The following is a 22,308-nucleotide window of genomic DNA, read 5'->3' as shown; positions in this document are numbered from 1 at the left end:
ATTAAAATTTAATAAAAATGAAAGTAAAAAATTGGGTTCAGATCCTTTATTTGTGACCCATCGCCTCAAAATACTACTAAGTTGGAATGGTTAAAATTGTGAACATTCAATTTAAAAGACATTTGTATTAGCATTGACGTTTCTTTTAATCAAAAAATAAACTATCTAGAAATCTTAAAGAGCTGAATAGTAAAATGTCTGAACATGTCTGTGTTCAATTAGCTTTATATTCACTCTTTGTCATCTGGTTCAGCCCGAAACGATGTATATGTATTTGCAGGTCTGCTAATCGAACACAATTAATTGTGGGGCTTAATTTAACATTGTTGTAATGGAATATATTTTGCGTTGGTTAGAGAATATTAACATTACAAAAATGAACCCATAACAATTTAGGTTATTAGACCTGCAAAAACTTACACGTCGGCCCGGTTAATACAGGATGGAGATGGTGGGTTGCGATTAAATAGGTAAAATCATTTTTTTTTTCAGATATATTCAAGTTTTGTTCTGTGTTGATGTTTCGCGGTAATGGAAAACAGACGGTTGGGAATTTTATAATTTCTTAAGAAACATTCAAGACTTTGACACAACGGTAAGTTTTGTGTTGCTGTTTATTAAATCGAACCCACAGTCTCAAAACGGTATTATGTCGCAAAATATTGGTTCCCCTTAAGTATTTTTTTTTTTAAATTAATAATCTAAATGATGAGATACACGGAATTTTTTTTCCTTTGCAACGTAAGGAATTGGATTCATTCATGGGTATATTGTACAGAAGTTAGCTCCAAGCTTTGTTTATTTTGGTTTATTACTGGTTTTGTCTCGTTTAATTTATTGATTGAAAATTCTTTGTTAATGCATTAATGTATAATTCTTATCGTTGTTGCTTTCATGATTATTTTTGTCATTAATATTTCATTGCACTATGATCTTTGTACATTTATGATTCATTCGATCATGACCAATTTTCAATTACCAGTATTCTATGATAGAATTTTTCGATTTTATATTGCCGTATTGATACATTTTTTCTGATATTTAAAGTTGTGTAAAACTGTCTGTGAATGATACAATGCAAGCTATATGAGATTCTGTAATTGTAAACTATTACATAAGGCATTTAAAGGAAAATTCCTATTAAGCCTTTGGTAAGATAAGATAAGATACATTGGCAATTGCTCAAAAATAAATCTTTCAATTAAAAAAAAATATATTGTGGCTATAGATTTATTTACGAAGATCTTGTTCACTCCCAAAATAATACCGCATTGAAAAGGTGGGCCATATGATTTCCATCTGTTGTGTTCAACAATAACATTTATTGATATGTACGACCTGACGTGTACTTATTTGTAGGTCTGATAACCCTAAATGCTATGGGCTCATTGTTGTAATGATCGGCGGATCAAACCTCTGAAGTCTCGATTTTCATGATGGCAGCAGCAGCCTCTTATGGTTCACACTATTATGTTATGACGATCGAACCAATCAGCAAAGTCCGGTCCGCATTCGTGCACCGTCGAAAACCCGCCTGGTAGCATCGTCACAACACACCTTTCGACTAGATGCTCTGCCGTCTCGGGTTCTTGCCCACAGCGTGGACATATTGGACAGGAAGTTAGACCCCACGGATGTAACGCACTTGCCGTTAGGCAGCTCCTCGACCGAAGTCGATTCGCAGCTACCCAGTGTCTCCTCTTACTGGTATCAAAGCGGATCAACTTTCTGAAGTCTACATACGAGCTTTGTCATCAGCAAAACTCGTATGTAGACTTTGCGAAAGAGTGAAAATGGAGAGGCGTCGTATGGGAACAAAACAGACAATGGACGTTTCGGGTACAAACGCTTCGTCAGCACAACAATACATAAATTAACGTGGAAAACAAATACAATAAAATGCAAAATAACTTGTATCGTTTGTACTCAACAGTGGTTGCAGTATGAATGAAGCGTAAGCGTGGCGTGGGTAGTTGGTAGGGGGCCCCAGGGGAGTGATACGATTGATAAGAAAAGGTCAGTGTCTGGGAACAAAACCTACCAGAAAATAATGGAAGATAAAAGACATAGTAGTAGTAGTAGTAGTAGTAGTAGTAGTAGTAGTAGTAGTAGTAGTAGTAGTAGTAGTAGTAGTAGTAGTAGTAGTAGTAGAGAGCTGTAGTGGGACAGTAGGGGGGGGGGGGAGGGGGCGAGGTGAAAAAGTCACAGCGGAGGGGGGGGGGGTGGTTGTGTTGAATGGGCAAGATGTTAGACTGTCGAATCTTCGGGAAGGAAATACAAAACGAAAAGGCGATCTGCTGGGTATCAATGGGATAGTAAAGTGGAGTATACAGATAAATAGATAGATACGAAGATCTTTTAAAAAATCCGCCTGCCTCATCGAATCTTAGAGAGATTACCGGAGAAAAATACAAGTAAGAAAATAAATAAATTCCCGAAACATTTCCTGGACATTTTAAAAAGTGATATTTCTTGTCATAGACTTTGAGCGGGTGGTTGGATGGGAGCATCACCCTTGAATCATATACCTATGATGTTCGCATGGGTGTACGGTCCGATAGTGATGTCGTTTCTTCTTCTCTTTACTAGCCTATCCTGCTTCTTTGGTTTGTGATTGTATTTTTGACAGGGGATATTTTTTTTCTGTAAATCTTCTGCCTGTTTGTTCTTGGTTATTTATAATTTAGCTTATGATATCTTTAGGTTATGATTTTGATTTACATTTGTACTATTTTTGTTAGATTGCTTGTTTCTTTGTTTCAGCGGTCTCTCATATAACCTCAATTGTGTTGGAAGAGACCTAAAGCAACAAACAACAACAAACAATAGACTTTGAGATCTATCTTCAAGTGTATGATTGGTCACAACATAATACCCGCTTCACAAATTCACATTGACAACACTTTGTGTTTTAAATGCAAACATGTATATTTTTTTCAGAACTTTCAACTCAACATTACAGTACTGAAAGGAATTAGAATGGAGACTTATCAAACATCCCTCACACTTTCTTTGCTCATGATGTTCATTCAGTCCTTGAGTGGTCTACCTTCATACAAGACCCCACCAGCAGTACCACCACTACCGACGAAAGTGCAACATGAAGGATTATCTGAGCTATTAAAAGAACCCCAACAAACACCTCCGCTACCACCTGCGTTACAACAAGGAGATTCCGACACATTCAGAAACCCTTTGCCACCACCTAAAGAGGTATGTACCAATCATAACACACACAAACACCCCCCCCCCCTATATATATATATATATATATATATATATATATATATATATATATAGTCCAAAATGGTGTCTGTAAAGCTTTTTATTTATGATAGAAGCAATTATCTATTTTGTTTTGTTCCGTTTATATTACATTGTTTTTTTTTGATATTTTTTGTATTATTATAGTTATCTAAAAACTTCATTTACTGACCTATCTATTCTTAATCTTTTTTTAATGCAGTTTCACCATCTATTACCATCAGAAGATCTTCTGAACTATTTTGGTACGGACATACGAGAAAATGGTGAGTGATATTCTTATACTTCAATTCTCTGTCACATTCATCATTATGTAACGATGATAATGATGATGATGATGATGATGATGATGATGATGATGATGATGATGATGATGATGATGATGACGACGACGACGATTGTAATAAAACGTAAAATGATATCGTTATCTATCTAAAGTTCCAGAATACGTCATCATATCACCACGCCATATAAAAGGAAGCAGGAAACGCCGCGATGTGACGTCATCCAAGGATAAAGTGGAATATCACGTGGACGCATTCGGAGAAAACTATTGGCTTGATCTTCAGCACAACGACCATCTCGTTGGCCAAGGTAGAATTTTGTGTTGTTTACAGATATATCAGTCCGGCTTATTGGCATAGTAGCATAACACTCGGATTTGAATATCTAGGGTTCGAATTAGGCAGTGAGTGACTCAAAGTTTATTATTTGGGAGAGAAAAAAAAATATTTGTCTCCATTTCCTCTCATTACTCAGGTGTAGAATGATACCTGGTTTATAACAGAACATTGTTTCATCCGTCAAAAAGATATTAAAAATAACAAAAACTTGAGCGTCGCAGCTGTTTGTCAGGCTTTGGACCTCAGTTTACTTTCCGCCACCCATTGTCTTCTTCTCTTGCTAGCACATATGTCTGGCAACTTCTCTCCCAGTTTCGAGGAGTCTACTTCCCCACCCCCACGAGTGACTGAATTCGTCCGACTTACATCTCGTATGTCCAGCCATGTCCTAAACCATGGTGGCCAAGCTGCTCTGGCTGACGTACTTTGTGATAGATTACCGTCTTATCTGAAAGGTAGCAGGCAAATATTTAGATACTCCGTTTCACACAGCAAAAATCGAGATACGCTGTGGTTTCAATGGGCTTTTTAGCTTTGAAAAAACTTCTTCCGAAAATGGTTTTTATATTTAAAAAATATTTCTCCTCAGGTTGTATTCTACAACATCGATCTTACGATCACCAAACGATCTTGCCTTGTTTACAAACACACTCAACCAAAGACAATGATAATGTTGTTGTTGATGATGATGGCGATGACGGAGACTGCTACTATACAGGGTTATCCAGGCATCACGACAACTCAGCGGTAGCTGTTTCCCTCTGTTCGGGATTGGTGAGTATAGGAAACACCTTAGTCAAGGAAACATCGTTCGCCTTAACAACGCGAACATAATCTCATTTCTCACTTGTCGCCGATGTTTTATTGGTCGTGTTTTGTTGAATAAAGGGAAACCAGAAACGTCCACATAATTTTTTAAAATTTGATTTAAGCTTGAATTGGATTTTATTATTATTTAGTTTTTAAACGGAAACAAGCCATAGATGTATTTAGATAATAATACATAAATGCACAAGTGTTTGAATCTGTTTTTAATATAATTTCAGAGCGGCATTATAAGCATTCCAACCAGTGACCATGACCTTGTCATTCAACCAATCAAATACAAGCATTTGTCACGTGCTCGGATTAGTGGCCATGACGGAGAAAACGCTCACGTCATTTACAAAAGGAGAACAACGAAAAGGCTTTGTAATGGGTTAGGTATGGTTGCTTTTATGAAGGTGGTGATTATTGCGGTGGTAGAGTTAATAGTGATGATGATGATGATGATGATGATGATGATGATGATGATGATGATGATGGTGATGATATCATGATAATAATAATGATGACGAAGTTTGTAATTTGGTATTTAAGGTGGAGATTAAATTTTAAAGTTTTACATAGGTTGTCGTGTAAATTTGATACAAAGAACCAAAAACAGAGTAACAATTTTCACTAATGGCTATGAAAGATTACATATTCCTACATTTGTTACTTTTTTAAAATTCCAGACTTTCTCGATCATGACGACGAGGAAATGATGCACTTGGGCAAGGATTTGAACGTTCACCCTCGCGTTATGGCAAAAGAATTCATCAACTCTCATACGAGGACAAAGAGGGATACTGGGAATGGTGAAGATCTTCACATGGAGATGCTTCTTGTTGCTGACGCGTCCATGTACAAGGTGCATGGTTCTGATTTGAAGACGTACATGCTGACTATAGCTAACGTAGTAAGTGATTAACACTGATGAAAAAGATACATTTATTATTTGTTTTCAAAATGAGACTTGAATAAGCTTTGCATGTTTTATTGAGTGGAATAAATATAGTTTATCAAAGTTCAGAAAGGGGGTCCCGATAGTTCAGTTGGTAGAGCACTTGATTCACACGCAAAGAGACCGGGATCGATCCTAGATGTCGATATTTTTTTTCTGACACCCCTCAACCCTCCCCCCCCCCCCCCCCACACCCACCCCCTGTTTTCCCAGCCTGCAGGAAAGTAGTTTGCGATAGACAAGTGCCCTGTCCTAAGGATATCAATCAATTGCTATTTTCCCTTTCACACTATAGAAACCAGGGTAAACTCCGTCTCCATTGGCCTATTGGCGCTGGAGGACTACATTTAAGGTGCAGAAAACTAAAATTTCATATTTTCTGGTAATTTGAACTCTATCAAAATGCTGGATGGACAACATCACAGACTGGACACGCCGAGTCAGTCCAACCCTGATAAAGAAAGCGGAGGTAAGAATTGGATGCAATAGTCTGATCTCAAGTCGCCCAGCAACGGCGGCCATCGTGATTCTAAACAAAGAGAATCGTTACTTTATATTCTTCATGCTGGCTAGAACTTTTCATGTCTTGTGATCAGAATGTGTAAAAGTTAAAACATTATCAGATTTTTAATGGCTTTTTTCCCTCTGGATACGCTTTTATACTCGTCGGAGAAATATTTCAGAAGGGCGTCCGCCGTTGTTCCGATAGTTTAGAGCCAGCTACTAAGTTACCATGCTTCATTACGAGGGAAGTGACGTTGCGACTGTTGAAGCGTATTGGTTGGCGAATACTGACTGGTGAACCTGTACTCATGTCTCCTATAGATTGTTCGAAGATGACGTCACTCAGCTCTTTGTTATTGTTTTTGCCATCCGCGTTTATGAGTAATGTTCACTGAACGGTATTAACCTGACTGTAAACGTTCATGGATACACAGAGTTTTGTGTGTTGATTCGTTATACTTCCGGATGGCAATGTTTTGAGCTTCTCAGCCAAGCGCATACTATATATACGACCGTTACGGTCAGGAGAATGAGAAGAACGGAGATCAAACGCAAGACTTCCATTCTATGTCTGTTTTCTTGTTTGTTTTCATTTTAAAATTATTTGATGTTCATCAAATTTTTTGAAAAATGTTCGAAAGTATTAACTCACTCAATCCTAACACCTACTATCTATATCCGTAGTTTACCCGGGTTACTTTTACCTCATGCCTATAATATATTACATTTTTCTGAGACAAATTATTGCAAAATGTGCTCAAAGTGACCCACATAATGAAAAGTGTTCACAGTTTTTGAAATATTTAACATCACGATTGGTCATTTTGTTCAGCTTGACACATGGGTTTGTTTACAACTTTCATAAACAAAGCAGCGTGTTTACATTTCTGAAGAAATGTCCAATCGTTGGACAGCAACAAATCATGTGATTGATGACTTGGGTTGGACGAAAACATGAATATAGATCGCTCCCATTTAATGTGTATTTTAGAATTTTCATAATTTTTCTGAATCTTAAATTTTTATTAACTGTGGCATTATCTATTTACAGGCAGCAGCGCGGTTCCTTGACTCAAGCCTGGGACGTCGTATCCACCTCCGTGTTATCAAGATGATTATTCTGGAAACGGAAGTGAGAGGCCTGGATGTAGTGGAGGAGGCAAGCTATTGTGTCAAGAGCTTTTGTATGTGGCAAGAGCAGGACAATCCATCTAGAGACTCGAATCCTGGCCACTACGATGCAGCAGCTCTTATTACCAAGTAATTTTTTTTTTAATTGAGCTTTTATATAACGCAATATTCACTAAATGTGCCCAAAGCGCTTTACAATGGGTTCCTTATCGACAGCAACATTTAACATTTAGGACGGGACATGACGCCTGTTAGCGATGTTATAATTTTTTCGGACAGAGACAACGCTGTTAACGGCTAGGTACTCATTTTACACCTGAGTGCGCTGAGAGAATGTGAGTAAATAGCCTTCTTCAAGGACTCAGCTATGCGCCGAGCGAAGCTGGAACCCAGGACCTTCCGATCCGAAAGCGAGTGTCATACCACAAGACGACAATACCGCAACAAGAACTGGCCTATTCAGCCATTTTTATTTTTATTTTCTCCACGAACGCCATTCTCATCCAATAGATAGTATGCAGATGACGTCACTCAGGCCTTTGTTATTGTTTTTGCCATCCGCGTTTGTGAGTTGTTCTCACTAATCTGTATTAACCAGACTATAAAAGTTCATGGTTACACAGAGTTTGTGTGTTGGTCCGTTATACTTCCGGATGGCAATGTTGTGAACTCCTTGGCCAACCGCATTCTATCTATAGATAGTATGAAAGTGACATCACTCATGTCTTTGTTATTGTATTTTTTTTTTGCCATCCACGTTTATGAGTAATTCTCACTGAACTGTATTAATCAGACTATTGATAGAATGTGGCTTGCCTAAGAAGTTCACAACATTGCCATCCGGAAGTATAACGAGCCAACACACAAAACAATGTTTAACGATGAACCTTTTTAGTCTGGTTAATCAGGTTTAGTGAGAATTACTCATAAACGCTGATGGCAAAAAACAACAACAAAGACCTGAATGACGTCATCTTTGAGTCATAGTTGAGTCCTGGGAAAAGACTCTTTACTCACATTCTCTCACCTTACTCAGGTGTATAATGATTACCTGGCCGTTAACAGCGTTGTCTCTGTCCGAAAACATGGTAATATCGCCAAAGAGGCGACATGTCCCGTCCTACATGTTAAGTGTTTGCTGTTAGCCAGGGACCCCCTGTAAAGCGCTTTGAGCACGTTTAGTGGATATTGCGCTATATAAAAGCTCATTTTTAAAAGTTCAATGGATAGCAATGTAAAATTGAATGTAAGCTTCATTTCAATAAACAAAAATAGAAAAATTAAATTGAAGTTTACATTCAATTTCACATTGTTATTTATTTCTTCGAGCTTCGAGCAGCAACATTTACATTTTGTCTTAATGGTGACAATAGACATAGAAAGTTTCTTGAAGTGACAAAAACTAAAAACTCAAAGTTATGGTCACTTTTATATTAATTCTTGCTTTTGGCACCTTGTCCATCGATAAAAAAAAGGGGGGGGGGGAGGCAATGGTTAGGTTGATAGAGCATTCGCTTCACAACCAAATAACTGAGATCGATCCCGGGTGCAATCAAGTTTATTTTTTTTCTGACCCCCCTGTCCACTCAGCAGTAATTTGGTAGCTGAGTTTGTTATATCTATCTGGCGAAAAATACTTTGCGATAGACTAGCGTCCTATTCAAAGGGTAGCAAGCAATTGCTAATGTATGTTTCACGCAATAGAAACGGGAGAAACTCCGGCACCATCGGCCCAATGCCTCTGAAGAAGTAGCCTACCATTTTTTTTTTTACCCCGATGCAATACCGTTTTAAGGTAATCGGGCACATTTTTAGAAAATTTAGCTTCACACTTATGTTTTGTCTTTTATTTCCCAGGCTTGATCTTTCTCACGACGACGGTCAAGCGACGACAGGTTTAGCCACTCGATCTGGCATGTGTGGTCAATATACTCGGTGTTCTGTGAGTGAGGACACTGGGGTGGACATCGGATTGACACTGGCTCACGAGATAGGACATTCGTAAGTTTTGATGGTGTCGTTGTCATGATTGGTATGGACCTAAGATAGATTGAAGTTGCTGTCACTCGGATCTTTGTTATTGTTTTTTGTTTTTGTTTGCCATCCGCGTTTCTGAGTAATTCTCACTAACATGTATTAACCAGACTATAAACTAACGTTCAAGGTTACACAATTGTGTGTGTTGGTCCGTTATACTTCCGGATAGCAATGTTGTGAGCTTCTTAGCCAAGCGCATACTATCTATACTAAGAGTTACTCGAGGAAAGAGTTGCTCCCCTTTGTTATTAGATAATGACTTCGGTTACAGATTAATTATTCATTATTCGTTAAGTCCATTGTTCAAAATAATATTAATTGTGCTTACAAATATCAGAGTGGTATGCCCTAGAGAAGGATGCACTCTTTGTTTCCTTACTTTCCATATTTGAGCTATATTATTTTGTCCTTCTACTTACAATATTGTTGCGATCGATTTGTATATATATATATATATATATATATATATACTCAGTATTAAATTGTTCTCTCACAATTACTCACTTAACGCTTCTGGGTTGAGTGATTCCACAATATTAATCTAGTGTCCCGTCAAAAGCACACCAGTTATCATCATCATCATCATCATCATCATCATCATTATCATCATCCTTCTCCTCCTCATCATCATCGTCATCATTATTATTATCATCTTCATCATCACCATCATAATCATCATTACCATCATCTATATATCAAGATCTCCATTGTCTAATAAAAATCTAAAAGATATATCAAACCATTTAAAAAGAGACAAAATTATTAATCATCTGTTGACCTCTTCCTACTCAGGCTAGGCATGGTTCACGATGGAAGCGGCAACAACTGTCCCAACCATCGCAACATCATGTCATCCCTTGGAGCCAGTGGCGCTGAAGGGTTTCACTGGTCCTCATGTAGCAGGGATGCTCTCAACAACTTTCTTAGGTAAGTAAATTAAGTGTAACGTTTAATTGTAAATAAATGAATTGATAAATATTTAAATATATAAATATAATAAATAATTAAACCATGATTGATTTTAATCTTTATTATATTTATACATTATAATATTTAATATCAACCAATCAATTAATAAACCAATCAGTTAACTAATGGTGGAATAGGTAGTTAGGCAATAGGATTCAATAATCTCATGTTGCCTAGCAACGAGCAGTTTAGTTCTAAACAAAGAAAATATGTACTTTTTATTCTTCATGCTGACAGAACTTTTTCACATGTCATGTGATCAGAATGTATAAAATTCAAAACATGCTCAGATTTATAACGTTTTTTCTCCTCTCGATATATGTTCGTCGGAGAAGTACTTCATAAGGGCGTCCGCCATTATTCCGATAGTTTAGAGCCAGTTACTAAGTTACTCTGCGTCATTACTGGGGAAGTGACGTCACGACTGTTGAAGCATATTGTGCACTGTGGCCCAGAAGAGTTGAGTCCTATTATAAGAACATCATATGTTTTTGTTTGTTTCTTTGTCTAATTCTGTTTTTTAAATTGTTGTCTTTTTTTTATTTTCTGTTTTCTGTTTTCTTTTGTTTGATTAATTAATCTATTTTGTCATTGGATTAATTTATCAACCACCGATTTGCTTACTTGGGCAACACGGGATTCAATAGTCTGATGTCGCCCAGCAACGGCGGCCACCATGGTTATAAACAAAGAAAATCGTTTCTTTTTATTCTTCATGCTGGCTAGAACTTTTCATATATCTTGTGATCAGATGTGTAAAAGTCAAAAATGATCAGATTTATAATGTTATTTTCCCTCTGGATACGCTTTTATGCTCGTCGGAGAAGTATTTCATAGGGCGTCCGCCATTGTTCCGATAGTCTAGAGCCAGTTACTAGGTTACCATGCGTCATTACGAGGGAAGTGACGTTACGACTGTTGAAGCTTATTATAGTTGGGTAATAGTGTAATGTGCCATACCCATGAAGTCTCATGTTTGAAAGTTGTTGCCAATAGGAGGGTCATTCTAATCGATGAATATTGGGGATTATCTATTGATAGATCAAAGTTGACGTCCCTCGGGTCTTTGTTATTGTTTTTTGTTATCCAGGTTTATGAGTAATTCTTACTAAACTGTATTAACCAGACTATGAACGACCAAGATTACACATCGTTTTGTGTGTTGGTCCGTTATATATCCGGGTGGTAATGTTGTGAGTTTCTTTGCCAAGCACAAACTATCTATATTACCTTTCTGTGTGCTCGATGTCAATGATTACATTTCAAAGTGTGCTCAAAATGACCCACATGGTGAAAAGTGTTCACAGTCTGAGAAATATCCAACGTCAGCATGAATCATGGGTATCTTTACAACTTTCATAAACAAAGCAGCGTGTTTAAATATTATATTGATAAATGTCCAATCTTTGTACAGCAACAAATCATGTGATCGATGATGAGGTGGGACGACAATACGATATAGATAGAACGAAGTTGACGTCACTAAGGTCGTTGTTATTGGGTTTTTTATTTATTAATTTTTTTTTTGTTGTTGTTGCCATCCGCGTTTATGAGTAATGCTCACTTAACTGTATAGATAGAATGCGCTTGGCCAAGGAGTTCACAACATTGCCATCCGGAAGTATGACGGACCAACACACAAACTCTGTGTAAGCATGAACTTTTATAGTCTTGTTAATACAGTTTAGTGAGAACAACTCACAAACGCGGATGGCAAAAACAATAACAAAGGCCTGAGTTACATCATCTGCATACTATCTATTAACCAGAGTATAAAAGTTCATGATTACACAGAGTTGTGTGTGTTGGTCCGTTATACTTCTGGGTGGCAATGTTGTGAACTTTTTAGCCAAGCACATACTATCTATATTACCTTTCCGTGTGCTCGATGTTAATTTCAAAGTGTGCTCAAATGACCCACATAGTGAAACGTGTTCACAGTTTGAGAAATATTCATCGTCACAATAAATTTATCATTTTGCTCAGCACGACCCATGGGTATGTTTTCAACTTTCATTTATTGAGAAATGTCCAATCGTTGTACAGGAATAAATCAAGTAATCGATAATTAGGTTGAACAAAAACATGATATAGATAGTTCGAAGTTGACGCCACTCCGGCCTTTGTTATTGTTTTTTGCCATCCGCGTTTATGAGTAATTCTCACTAATCTGTATTAAACTTACTTTAAACGATCATGGTTACACAAAGTTTTGTGTGTTGGTTGGTTATACCTCCGGATTGCAATGTTGTGAACTCCTCAGCCAAGCGCATACTATCTAAAGATAGTATGCGCGTGGCTAAGAAGCTCATAACATTGCCATCCGGAAGTATAACGGACCAACACACAAAACTGTGTGTATCCATGAACGTTTATAGTCGGGTTAATACAGTTCTGTGAGCATTACTCATAAACGCGGATGGCAAAAAACAATAACAAAGACTTGAGTGACGTCACCTTCGAACTATCAAAAGATAGCTCTCATTGAAGGACAAGTTTTCTGGCCAAAATATTAAAAATGTGTTTTTCCTGGGGTACGGCGAAAAACGCGATGATACCAACTGAATACCGCATTTCATACCAAAAACGTACACGCGATAAAGTAAAGTGAATTGTTTTTACAGGCACATTAATCAAGCACCGTTCAATTCACAGTGTGTACTTTCATTACACAGTGTGTTAAAATAATGTGTAATGTGTAGGTAATGTTTCTGGTGTGTACTCAGATTTTACGAAACTACATGACACTCGTGTTTTTAACAAGGATTTTAGCCCTCCATTCAACAAAGTGCTAAACAGAATGGCGATTTTGTTTTTACCAAGTAAGTTTTTATTGAGTTCAGATCCACGTCAAGACAAATTATCAGGTCCTATAACACAATAAATTGTTATGCGCCCATTTTGTAATGGAGATACTCTGAAAAACAAACGCAAAATATTGTCCATTATAAAAATGTTAAATCAGGGCCTTGATTGCGTTCGGCCATCAGACCAGGAGGCCTTCCGAAAGCTCCTCGTGCTAAGGGAAACAACCCATATATTCCCTCAACTAACCCTAAGAAAAAATAAAACCTAGTACCTTTAACTTAACCCTAATAGGAAAAAGAAACACCCCAGCACCTTTACTAAGACTTATTACTAACCCTAATTGGCTTCAACAGACGTAACGTCACTACCCTCGTAATGACGCATGGTAACTTAGTAACTGGCTCTAAACTATCGGAACAATGGCGGACGCCCTTATGAAATATTTCTCCGACGAGCATAAAAGTGTATTCAGAGGAGAAAAACATTATAAATCTGCATGTTTTGACTTTTAGACATTCTTATCACATGACATATTATGAAAAGTTTTAGCCAGCATGAAGAATAAAAAGTACCAATTTTCGTTGTTTAGAACCATGCTGCTCGCCGTTGCTTTGGCGACGTGACATTAGATTATTGAATCCAATTGGGAAAAAAATCCTCCGACCTCGAGCTATCTTAATAGAAAAAAAAAAACCTAGGACTGCTTTCAATACTTCACAAAACAAAATAGAGGCGGAAAACCAAAACAATGGTCGTATTAGGAAAGTATAAACTTTCACTAATCTATCATAGTTTGTTCTATAGTTTTTAAAATGTTACTAATATATATTCACAAATTGAATAAATGAAACGCATGACAAAATATCCACGGTGAAAATACAAATTGAAATAAATGCTAGCGTGAGGTCTTTCGGAAGGCCTCCCATCAGACCTGCTAATATTTTCACGTCAGTATATATTAATATCCGTTGAATATGATCACTTTTTTTTTAGATTTTGCATCTTACAATGTCACCCCGATATTATTCCAGATCTAGGTGGGGAATGATGAAAAAAGAAAAATGGGAGGCCTTCCGAAAGCTCCTACATCTCCAGTATTTTATAACGTTCTGGTAGGGGGTTTGAGAGGGGGGAGACTTTTTTTAAAGTCCCCCCTCCCTCCCAAACCCCCTACTACTAGAACATTATATAATAAAAACAGAATACTAGGGATGTAGGAGCTTTCGGAAGGCCTCCCAGAAAAATATATAAATAAAACGGATCTACTCTAATGCTACGTCCTCGTCTTTATATGTTCAGTGTTTGTGTTGTGTGATGAAAGCGAGGGTTCACAGCCTAAAACACGTAACCCTTGTGAAGATTGTAAGAATATAGCTACGATTCTTTCATCTCTCTGTATTTATTAAACGATTATTTTTATCGTGCTCAATAACACAACAAGCTTGCGAGTATGTGTTATTGCACGATAAAAAATATAACGAGTTGAATAAATACAAAGAAATGAAAGAATACGTTTATTCTACCACTCAAAGTAAGATTATTAGATATTTTGCAACCAAATGGAATGGTATAAGTACTTCTATTTACCATAATTTGTATCTTTCTCCTTCTGCTTGAATTACAATTTGACCCACAACTAAAAACGTTGGGTGTGTATTCATGCGCACCAAAAGATTATTTTTAATTACAAATCAGCTGCCTTTACACCTCGATTTCACTCCAATAAAATGTGCGAAAATATTCTGCAATCGTTGAACAAAGTTAATCGCGTTCAAAGCATTATTCAACTATTACGAATTCACAAAGAAATGATAGGGTTTTCTAATGAGAGGGGTGGAATAATCCAAACTAGCAGGAGACGGTAATCAGAAGGTCCAAGGCTCGATCCCCAGTCGAGGTAGACTGATTTTGTTGAAATTTTTTTTCTTGTATTTTTCTCTCTCGCTTTGTCTGGCCCCGTTGCATATACACTTGTTCAGGTGATGAATGATGTTTTTTTTAAATTATTATTATTATTTTCCTTTTTTTAACCTCAGGAATGGGAGACACCCAATGTTTGTCGTCTCTTTGCCAGTTTAGATTTATCTCAACCTTTTAAATACAAGAAACAGGTATAGGGATATTGACCTTTAAAAAAAAAGAAGAAGAAAAAGAGAGAGAAAAAAAAAAGAAAAAATGGTGAATGATGTTTATTTGTGTCTGTTTATCCGCAGTTCCGATAAGGCGGAGTGCCTCAAAGACCGCCCCTCCCACTCTGAAGCCTTACCCAAGGATTTGCCTGGCGTCCTGTACAGTGGAGATCATCAATGCGAATTGTGGCTGGGGAAAGGATCAACGATGTATGAGGACAATTCGAACAGTGTATGTATCTCTTCTACCAAAAACATTGAAATATTGTCGTGCGGATATGTGGTCTAGTGGTATGACTCACCTTCGGATCGGTAAGATCTGGGTTCGAGCCCCGCTTGGAGCGGCGCATAGTGAGTCCTTGGAAAAGGGTTTACATACATTTACATGCACCGTATTCATATGTAAACTGAGTACCGAGCCGTTAACAGTGTTGTCGTCGGAAAAAAATTGTAATATCACCTAATAGGCGTTATGTCTCGTCCTACACGTTACGTATTTCTGTTGACCAGGGACCCTTTGTAAAGAGCTTTGAGCACGTTCCGTGGATAGATAGTATGTTATAAAAAAATCTCAAATTTATTTATTACATTAATTAGATAACTACGTTGTTACTTGACCACAAAACAAAACAACAAAAATATATGGTTTTATATAGAGCAATTTCCACTGAATGTGTGCTCAAACCGCTTTACAAGAGCCCCTAATCATCAGCAACAATGTGCATGTAAACTGTTATTTGACATCTATACCGTGAATGTGTTTATTACAGATTATGTCCATCAGTTGTGTCCAACACAGTAAACACTATTAAGAGGTCAGTACACACGCAAACACTATTTTTAGGGATCGCTGGTTTCAACGAGTAATCAAAGCTCACAAAATCAAACATTTTATTAGTACAACAATCCACAACACTGATATATCAGTCCCGCTTGGAAAGGTCTTTGTAATAGGATTCAATAGTCTGATGTCGCAACCGCCTAGCAAGCTTAGCTTGGCTCTAAACAAAGAACATCAGTACTCTTTATTCTTTATGACGGCTCAAACTTTTTCACATGTCGTGTGATCAGAATATAAAAGTCAAACCCTGATCAGATTTACAATGATTTTCTCCTCTGGATACACATTTATGCTCTTCGTAGTATTTAATAAGGGCGGTGATGGAGATAAGGCCGTCTGCTTTTGTTCCGATAGTTTAGAACCAGTTACTATGCGTCATTACGAGGAAAGTGGCGTCACGACTGTTGAACCCTGTTATTCTTTTCCACCAACCATGTGACTGAATTTGGTAGATAACACATTCTCTCAAAAAGGCAATATCACAATTTTATTTTAATTTATTTATTCGGGGGGGGGGGGGGGTAATATTTTGTTTTTAAGGGTTTTACTAAGTCATTTCAGTGTCAGTAAAAGGAAGAAAATGGGATTGTAACAAAAAAGTGATATTTTTAAGATTGTTTTTCAACACACGAGAAAACGTAAGGCAAAAGAGAGTGGTTCAAATAGGGAACATAGATTCCAAGAGCACACTATCAGTGTACTTAGTTTGAGTTTCAAACACAGGTTCCCACCAGGAGGAATGCACTCAAATGTTTACAAACCATTATATATTTATAACAAATGCAATGTAACACGACATAATTGAGAGATGATTTACAAGGGAAAAAATATAATCTCCCAAAACTATAGCTATACACTTGACTTTTACCCTTCCAGCCAAGATCCCCTGGCCAGGGTTAATAATAATAATAATAAATGGCATTTATATAGTGCTTTACCCCGTTGTCACAGGCTCTAAGCGCTGTACAGTGATATAAAACAAAACATATTACAGTGAGACAAGTGAGAAGGAAACGTGATACGAATTCAATTTAACAACAGCAAAATATGAAAATAATATTGCAACATTATGACGTAAAAAGATAAAACTTTAAGCGAGATTTGAACGTTGTCAACGAATCCGAGCATCTCACGTGTGACGGGAGAGAGTTCCAAAAATGGGGGGCCGAAAATTGAAAAGACTGTTCACCTATTTTACAAGACAAAACAAAGCAATCCCATTCCAAGACAGACAGAAGGAAACTCGGATAAGAGATAAAGGGGGAAAGGGGACTCAGCAAGTGACCTCTTACCCACCTTGGGCGATCAAGAGACCCCGCCCAGAATTTTGTTTTTGATAACAGCAATATTATTACAATTACTAGCACTCACTCACTCACTCGATCCTCTCCGGGCCTGCTGGTACTTGAGGCGATGCAAGTCATCTCCACCTGGTCCTGTCAGCAGCTATTCTTGGGGCCATCTCGATAGACAGGCCTCTCCGTTTTAGGTCCCTCTCCACGGTACGTCTTCAAGTCTCCTTGGGGCGGCCTCGCTTCCTCTTTCCTTGGGGTGTCCACCGCAGAGCCTTTCTTACCAGTGTTTCATCAGGTCTGCGACAGACATGCCCCAACGATTGCCATTTTCTCCTTTAAATGAGACTCTAGCTTAGTCCTCATATTTTATTTTATTGATTTTATTATTTTCCCTCGTATGCTAGAATCCCTGTGGAAGCCTGGTGTGCACCGATGTGACCAACCCAGGCCGGGCAGTCCGGAGTTCCATGCCCGTCATGGATGGTACGATGTGTGGACAGCGAAAGGTAATTGTTGATATTATAGATACTCAAGTATTTATTGTTTTTTGCCATTCACGTTTATAATTCTCACTAAACTGTATTAACCAGACTATAAACGTTCAAGGTTACAAATAGTTTTGTGTGTTGGTCCTTTATACTTCCGATGGCAATATTGTGAGCTGCTTCGCCAAGCGCATACTATCGATATAGGGTTTATTAAATAACAATATAAAATTGAAAGCTTCAATTTAACAAACAAATAAAATAGATAACGTGGATGTTTCGGATCTCCTCTTTATCAATAAGACACGTTGAATGAATCTCTACAAACGAAATTTATTTGTCTATAGTGTTTCATTCATATTTTATTGATAAAGGAGAGACCCGAAACGTTTACATTTTATGTTTCCGTTTATTGAATTGAAGCTTTCATTCAACTTTATAATATTGATTTCTTCGAGCTTCAAGCAGCAACATTGACGATATTACAGGGTTTATTAAAGATTTATGTTAAGCATACACAGAGAGAAAAAATTATTGTAACCATCGACATATTATTAGATATACCGCCGTACTTCGGAAAAAACCATATTAAAAAATTTGTCCAGAAAACTCGTCCTTCAAAAATCGATCCTTTTAAATATGCCTTCATCTTGCAACAACTATCAAACCTGGGACTTCGCGAAGTCCAATTTTTAAATATTTTTTGCCAAGAAGAGGGTCATTTAAATTGATCGATATTTGAAGAACGAGTTTTCTGGCCAAATGTTTTAATATGGGTTTTTCCAGATTCATCATCATCATGTAGTTCCATATCTGAAGCAGACGTCGGAGGTCATCTTCCGCCAAGCTGATCTATCTCTTGCAAATTCTATTAAAGCAGCGCCACCTTTCTCAGCTTCATCTGTCCAAGTTCTTATCCCTTTCAAATACGTTATTCTTTGTCTTCCTCTTATTCTTTTTCCATTCATCTTTCCAGTCAAGGCGAGTACTTCTAAACCAGGGTGGCGGATAATGTGTCCTAAAAATTCCATTTGGCGTTTGTTGCTTTTTGTTATCAGTGATCTTTTTCTGTTTGCCATTTCTAAAATTTCTTCATTTCTTTTCCTTTCCACCCATGACACCCTCATCATTCTTCTGTAAAACCACATTTCCGCCGCCTCCAGTCTTTTAACCATGGTCTTGTTTATGGTCCAGCTCTCACAACCATATAGCAGCACAGACAGTACATAGCAATCCAGGACCTTGATTTTTGTTTTCATGCTAATATTCCTGTTTTTCATAATTGTATGCAGCTGGTTGAATGCATTCTTCGCCATACCTATTCTTTTCTTTATTTCACAATCTGATTTTCCATTGGATGTTACATTGAAGCCTAAATATTGAAACATTCAACTTGTATTGTTTGTCCTCTGCTTGTTATTACACAGGCTGGTGGGTTATTTTTAGATACCGTCATACATTCTGTTTTAGATATATTCAGTTCCAGTCCCATATTTTCACTACTCCTGACTACAACATCCAGTATTTTTTGTAGTTCATGTTCAGATTCTGCCAGTAGAATCGTATCATCTGCATACCTCAGATTTGTTACATTCTTTCCTCCAATACACACCCCCTTCTTATGTTCGATATCTCTTAATATCATTTCGCTATAGAGGTTGAATAAATCTGGAGACAAAACACACCCCTGCCTAACTCCTCTTCTAATAGGTGTAAAACTGCTTAGCTCGTCAACACGCACTGCTGCTTCTTGTTCCCAGTACAAATTCCGTAATATTCTTAAATCTTTACCATCAATGTCCAAGGATGATAGAATGTTGAATAGTTTTTCGTGTTGTACTTTATCAAAGGCTTTTGAATAGTCGATGAAACACGTATACAGATCTTTATTTACTTCAAAACATCTTTCCATCAGCATTGATAATGTGAATAAAATATTACATTTCTGGTACCCTTGTCCTCAACAAAACCAAATTGCATCTCCCCAATTTCAGGTCGTAGTTTATTTCTTATTCTTAGTAAAATTATCTTCAAAAGAATTTTTGTGAGGTGGCTCATTAGGCTGACAGTTCTGTGTTGTTCACAATCAACTGCCCCTGGCTTTTTTGGTAATGCTATAAAAATGGATCGTTTCATATCAGTTGACATTTTTCCTGTGTCATACCCTTGATTTAGAAGGTTTGTGATGAATTCAATCTCCCATTCACCCAGGCCAGTCAAGGCTTCAATTGTTATGGCATCAGGTCCTGCAGCTTTTCCATTTTTCATGCTTTTCATGACGTTCCTAACTTCATCTTTCATTATAGAAGGCCCTTCCAGTTCTTTTATCATAGCCATTTCTCCTCGATTATCAAGAAACAGTTCTTCAATATATTCTGACCATCTGTTTAGAATGCAGTCTTTGTTCATGATGGTGTTTCTACGCTTGTCTTTGATACATCCACTTTTAGCACCCGATTTAGTTTTGTTTGTCACTTCTTTGACTTTCTGATGGAAGAATTTGCCATTTTTCTCTTTGCAGGATATTATATAGTGACATTGTTCATTTATCCAGTCTTCTTTAGCTTCGTTACATTTTCTTTTTATCTGCCTGTTCAGAGTCTTGTATTTTTCTTCCTGATTTTTGGCCTTTCTTCTCTCATTCATTAGTTCTAATATCTCTGGAGAATCCATTTCTTCTTCTGCAACTTAAGTGTGGTTGGAACATTTTCTTCTAATGATGCAGCAACACTGTCGTTAAACTGCTCATATTTCTCTTCTATATCTGTTAGTTCTCCAAGCACTTCAAACTTGTTTCTTACTGATAGTTCAAATTTTTCTTGTATCTTCTGTTCTTCCCGGAGAATGTCTAGTTGATATTTAGGTTTAGCCTTTGCTCTTTTGCAGATTTTCAATTTAACTCGTATGGGGCATAGCACCGGATATGATCGCAGTCAGCCCCCGGCATAGATTTGGCATGCAAAACTGAGTTTCGGAACGTTTGCTGATGAGTATGTAATCTATTTGATTTCTCACTCCATCTCCAGGACTTTTCCATGTCCACTTCCTTCTTTTGTGGTTTGTTGACCAAGTATTTGTGATTGTCAGATCATGTTGACGGCACCATTGAATAAGACTGTCACCTCTGTCATTTTTGTCTCCCAGACCATGTGGGCCCACAATATCTTCTATTCTTTCTCGGCCCACCTTGGCATTAAAATCGCCCATGATGAGTTGTATGTCTGAAGACTTAAACTGATGCATTGCTTTATCTATTTGTTCATAGAAATTTTCCACTTCTTCATCATCGTGACTGGTGGTTGGGGCGTATATTTGTAAAATATCAAAATCAAAAGGTTTTGCTTGTAGTTTGATTGCCATTACTCTGTCTGATATGGGCCAGAATCCTTTGACTGCTTGCGCCGTTTTATTATCTAGTATAATTCCAACTCCCCTTTAGTGTTCTCCTTCTCCTGGGTATATAATTTTACAGTCATCATAATTAAGTTCTCCTGCTCCTTTCCATCTAACTTCTGATAGTCCTAAAACATTGATATTCAATCTCTTCATTTCCATAACTACATTTGCTAATTTTCCTTTCTGATACAGACTTCTTACATTCCATGTTGCTGTTCGTAATGTTTGGTGGTGCACAGTAGCTGGATGACGGTCGAGAGGCACCTGTTCACCTGCATGACTATCTCTACGGGACGAGGCTGTAATCGAGTTGCACGAAAAACATCCATTGACGTCGTTGACTAGATTCGCCTGGACGGACATCATGACGATCTTGGGATGATACGTCAGTGGTTTCCCGTTGCCTTCTGACGGATTTTTATCTGGTTTACTCCATAGCCTTTTGACCTCCTGGTCATAACCCACAAGGCAGTGGGAGCATTTGGCAGGTTTTAAGGTGCATCCCATTCGCCTTGATAGTCCCTTCATAGAGTATATGAGGCATTTTGTATTTGTAGCTGTGCTGCCAGACTACCCAACCTCACTCTCCACGACTATCGCCAGTTGGTCCGCGGCTTTACAGCTAACCTATAGATCAAGATCTGTAGGCCGTTCCACGATCCGCCACCTGTGGACGCGCTGGGTTGGGGATGGTAGCCCCAGCTGTACCCAGTTTACGGCAGAATATTATATATATATATATATATATATATAATATATATATATATATATATATATATATATATATATATATATATATATATATATATTGCTGATTCTAAACGTCATGCAAATCGGGTATTCAAGATTTAAAGTTAAGGGAAGACGAATGACATGTCCCACCCCTGCTTGTATACAGAGTAGGTTATGTCTTCACGTTTATCAAGCAAAGAAATGTTAACAAAACAGTCGAACGCTTAGGCGGGATCTGGCATTATCGAAGATAGGTTGCTGGTATCGACATCTTTGATGTTGACTGTCATCAGAGATAATTTATAGATAATGAATTAGTTCCTAGGCTG

General features: G+C 37.5%; 1 protein-coding gene across 1 annotated transcript in view; it reads left to right on the top strand.

The window, feature by feature from the left end:
• Positions 1 to 498: 498 nt before the first annotated feature.
• Positions 499 to 22,308, top strand: part of LOC144979169 (A disintegrin and metalloproteinase with thrombospondin motifs 6-like) — a 41,148-nt gene continuing 19,338 nt past the window's right edge. The window contains exons 1-12 of the mRNA XM_078925777.1: positions 499 to 595; positions 2,941 to 3,213; positions 3,467 to 3,530; positions 3,703 to 3,858; positions 4,477 to 4,661; positions 4,934 to 5,090; positions 5,384 to 5,607; positions 7,208 to 7,416; positions 9,145 to 9,288; positions 10,117 to 10,251; positions 15,315 to 15,462; positions 17,771 to 17,872. Coding sequence (XP_078781903.1) covers positions 2,980 to 3,213; positions 3,467 to 3,530; positions 3,703 to 3,858; positions 4,477 to 4,661; positions 4,934 to 5,090; positions 5,384 to 5,607; positions 7,208 to 7,416; positions 9,145 to 9,288; positions 10,117 to 10,251; positions 15,315 to 15,462; positions 17,771 to 17,872 — 1,758 coding nt within the window. The 5' untranslated portion in view covers positions 499 to 595; positions 2,941 to 2,979. The remainder of the gene's footprint in view (positions 596 to 2,940; positions 3,214 to 3,466; positions 3,531 to 3,702; positions 3,859 to 4,476; positions 4,662 to 4,933; positions 5,091 to 5,383; positions 5,608 to 7,207; positions 7,417 to 9,144; positions 9,289 to 10,116; positions 10,252 to 15,314; positions 15,463 to 17,770; positions 17,873 to 22,308) is intronic.

Source organism: Berghia stephanieae, chromosome 9 (assembly GCF_034508935.2).
Source record: "Berghia stephanieae isolate SIO BIC M18660-M18661 chromosome 9, UCSD_Bste_1.3, whole genome shotgun sequence".
NCBI classification, from domain to species: domain Eukaryota; kingdom Metazoa; phylum Mollusca; class Gastropoda; order Nudibranchia; family Aeolidiidae; genus Berghia; species Berghia stephanieae.
The sequence above is the reverse complement of the archived record's forward strand: the minus strand, read 5'-3'. Positions and strand labels throughout refer to the sequence as shown.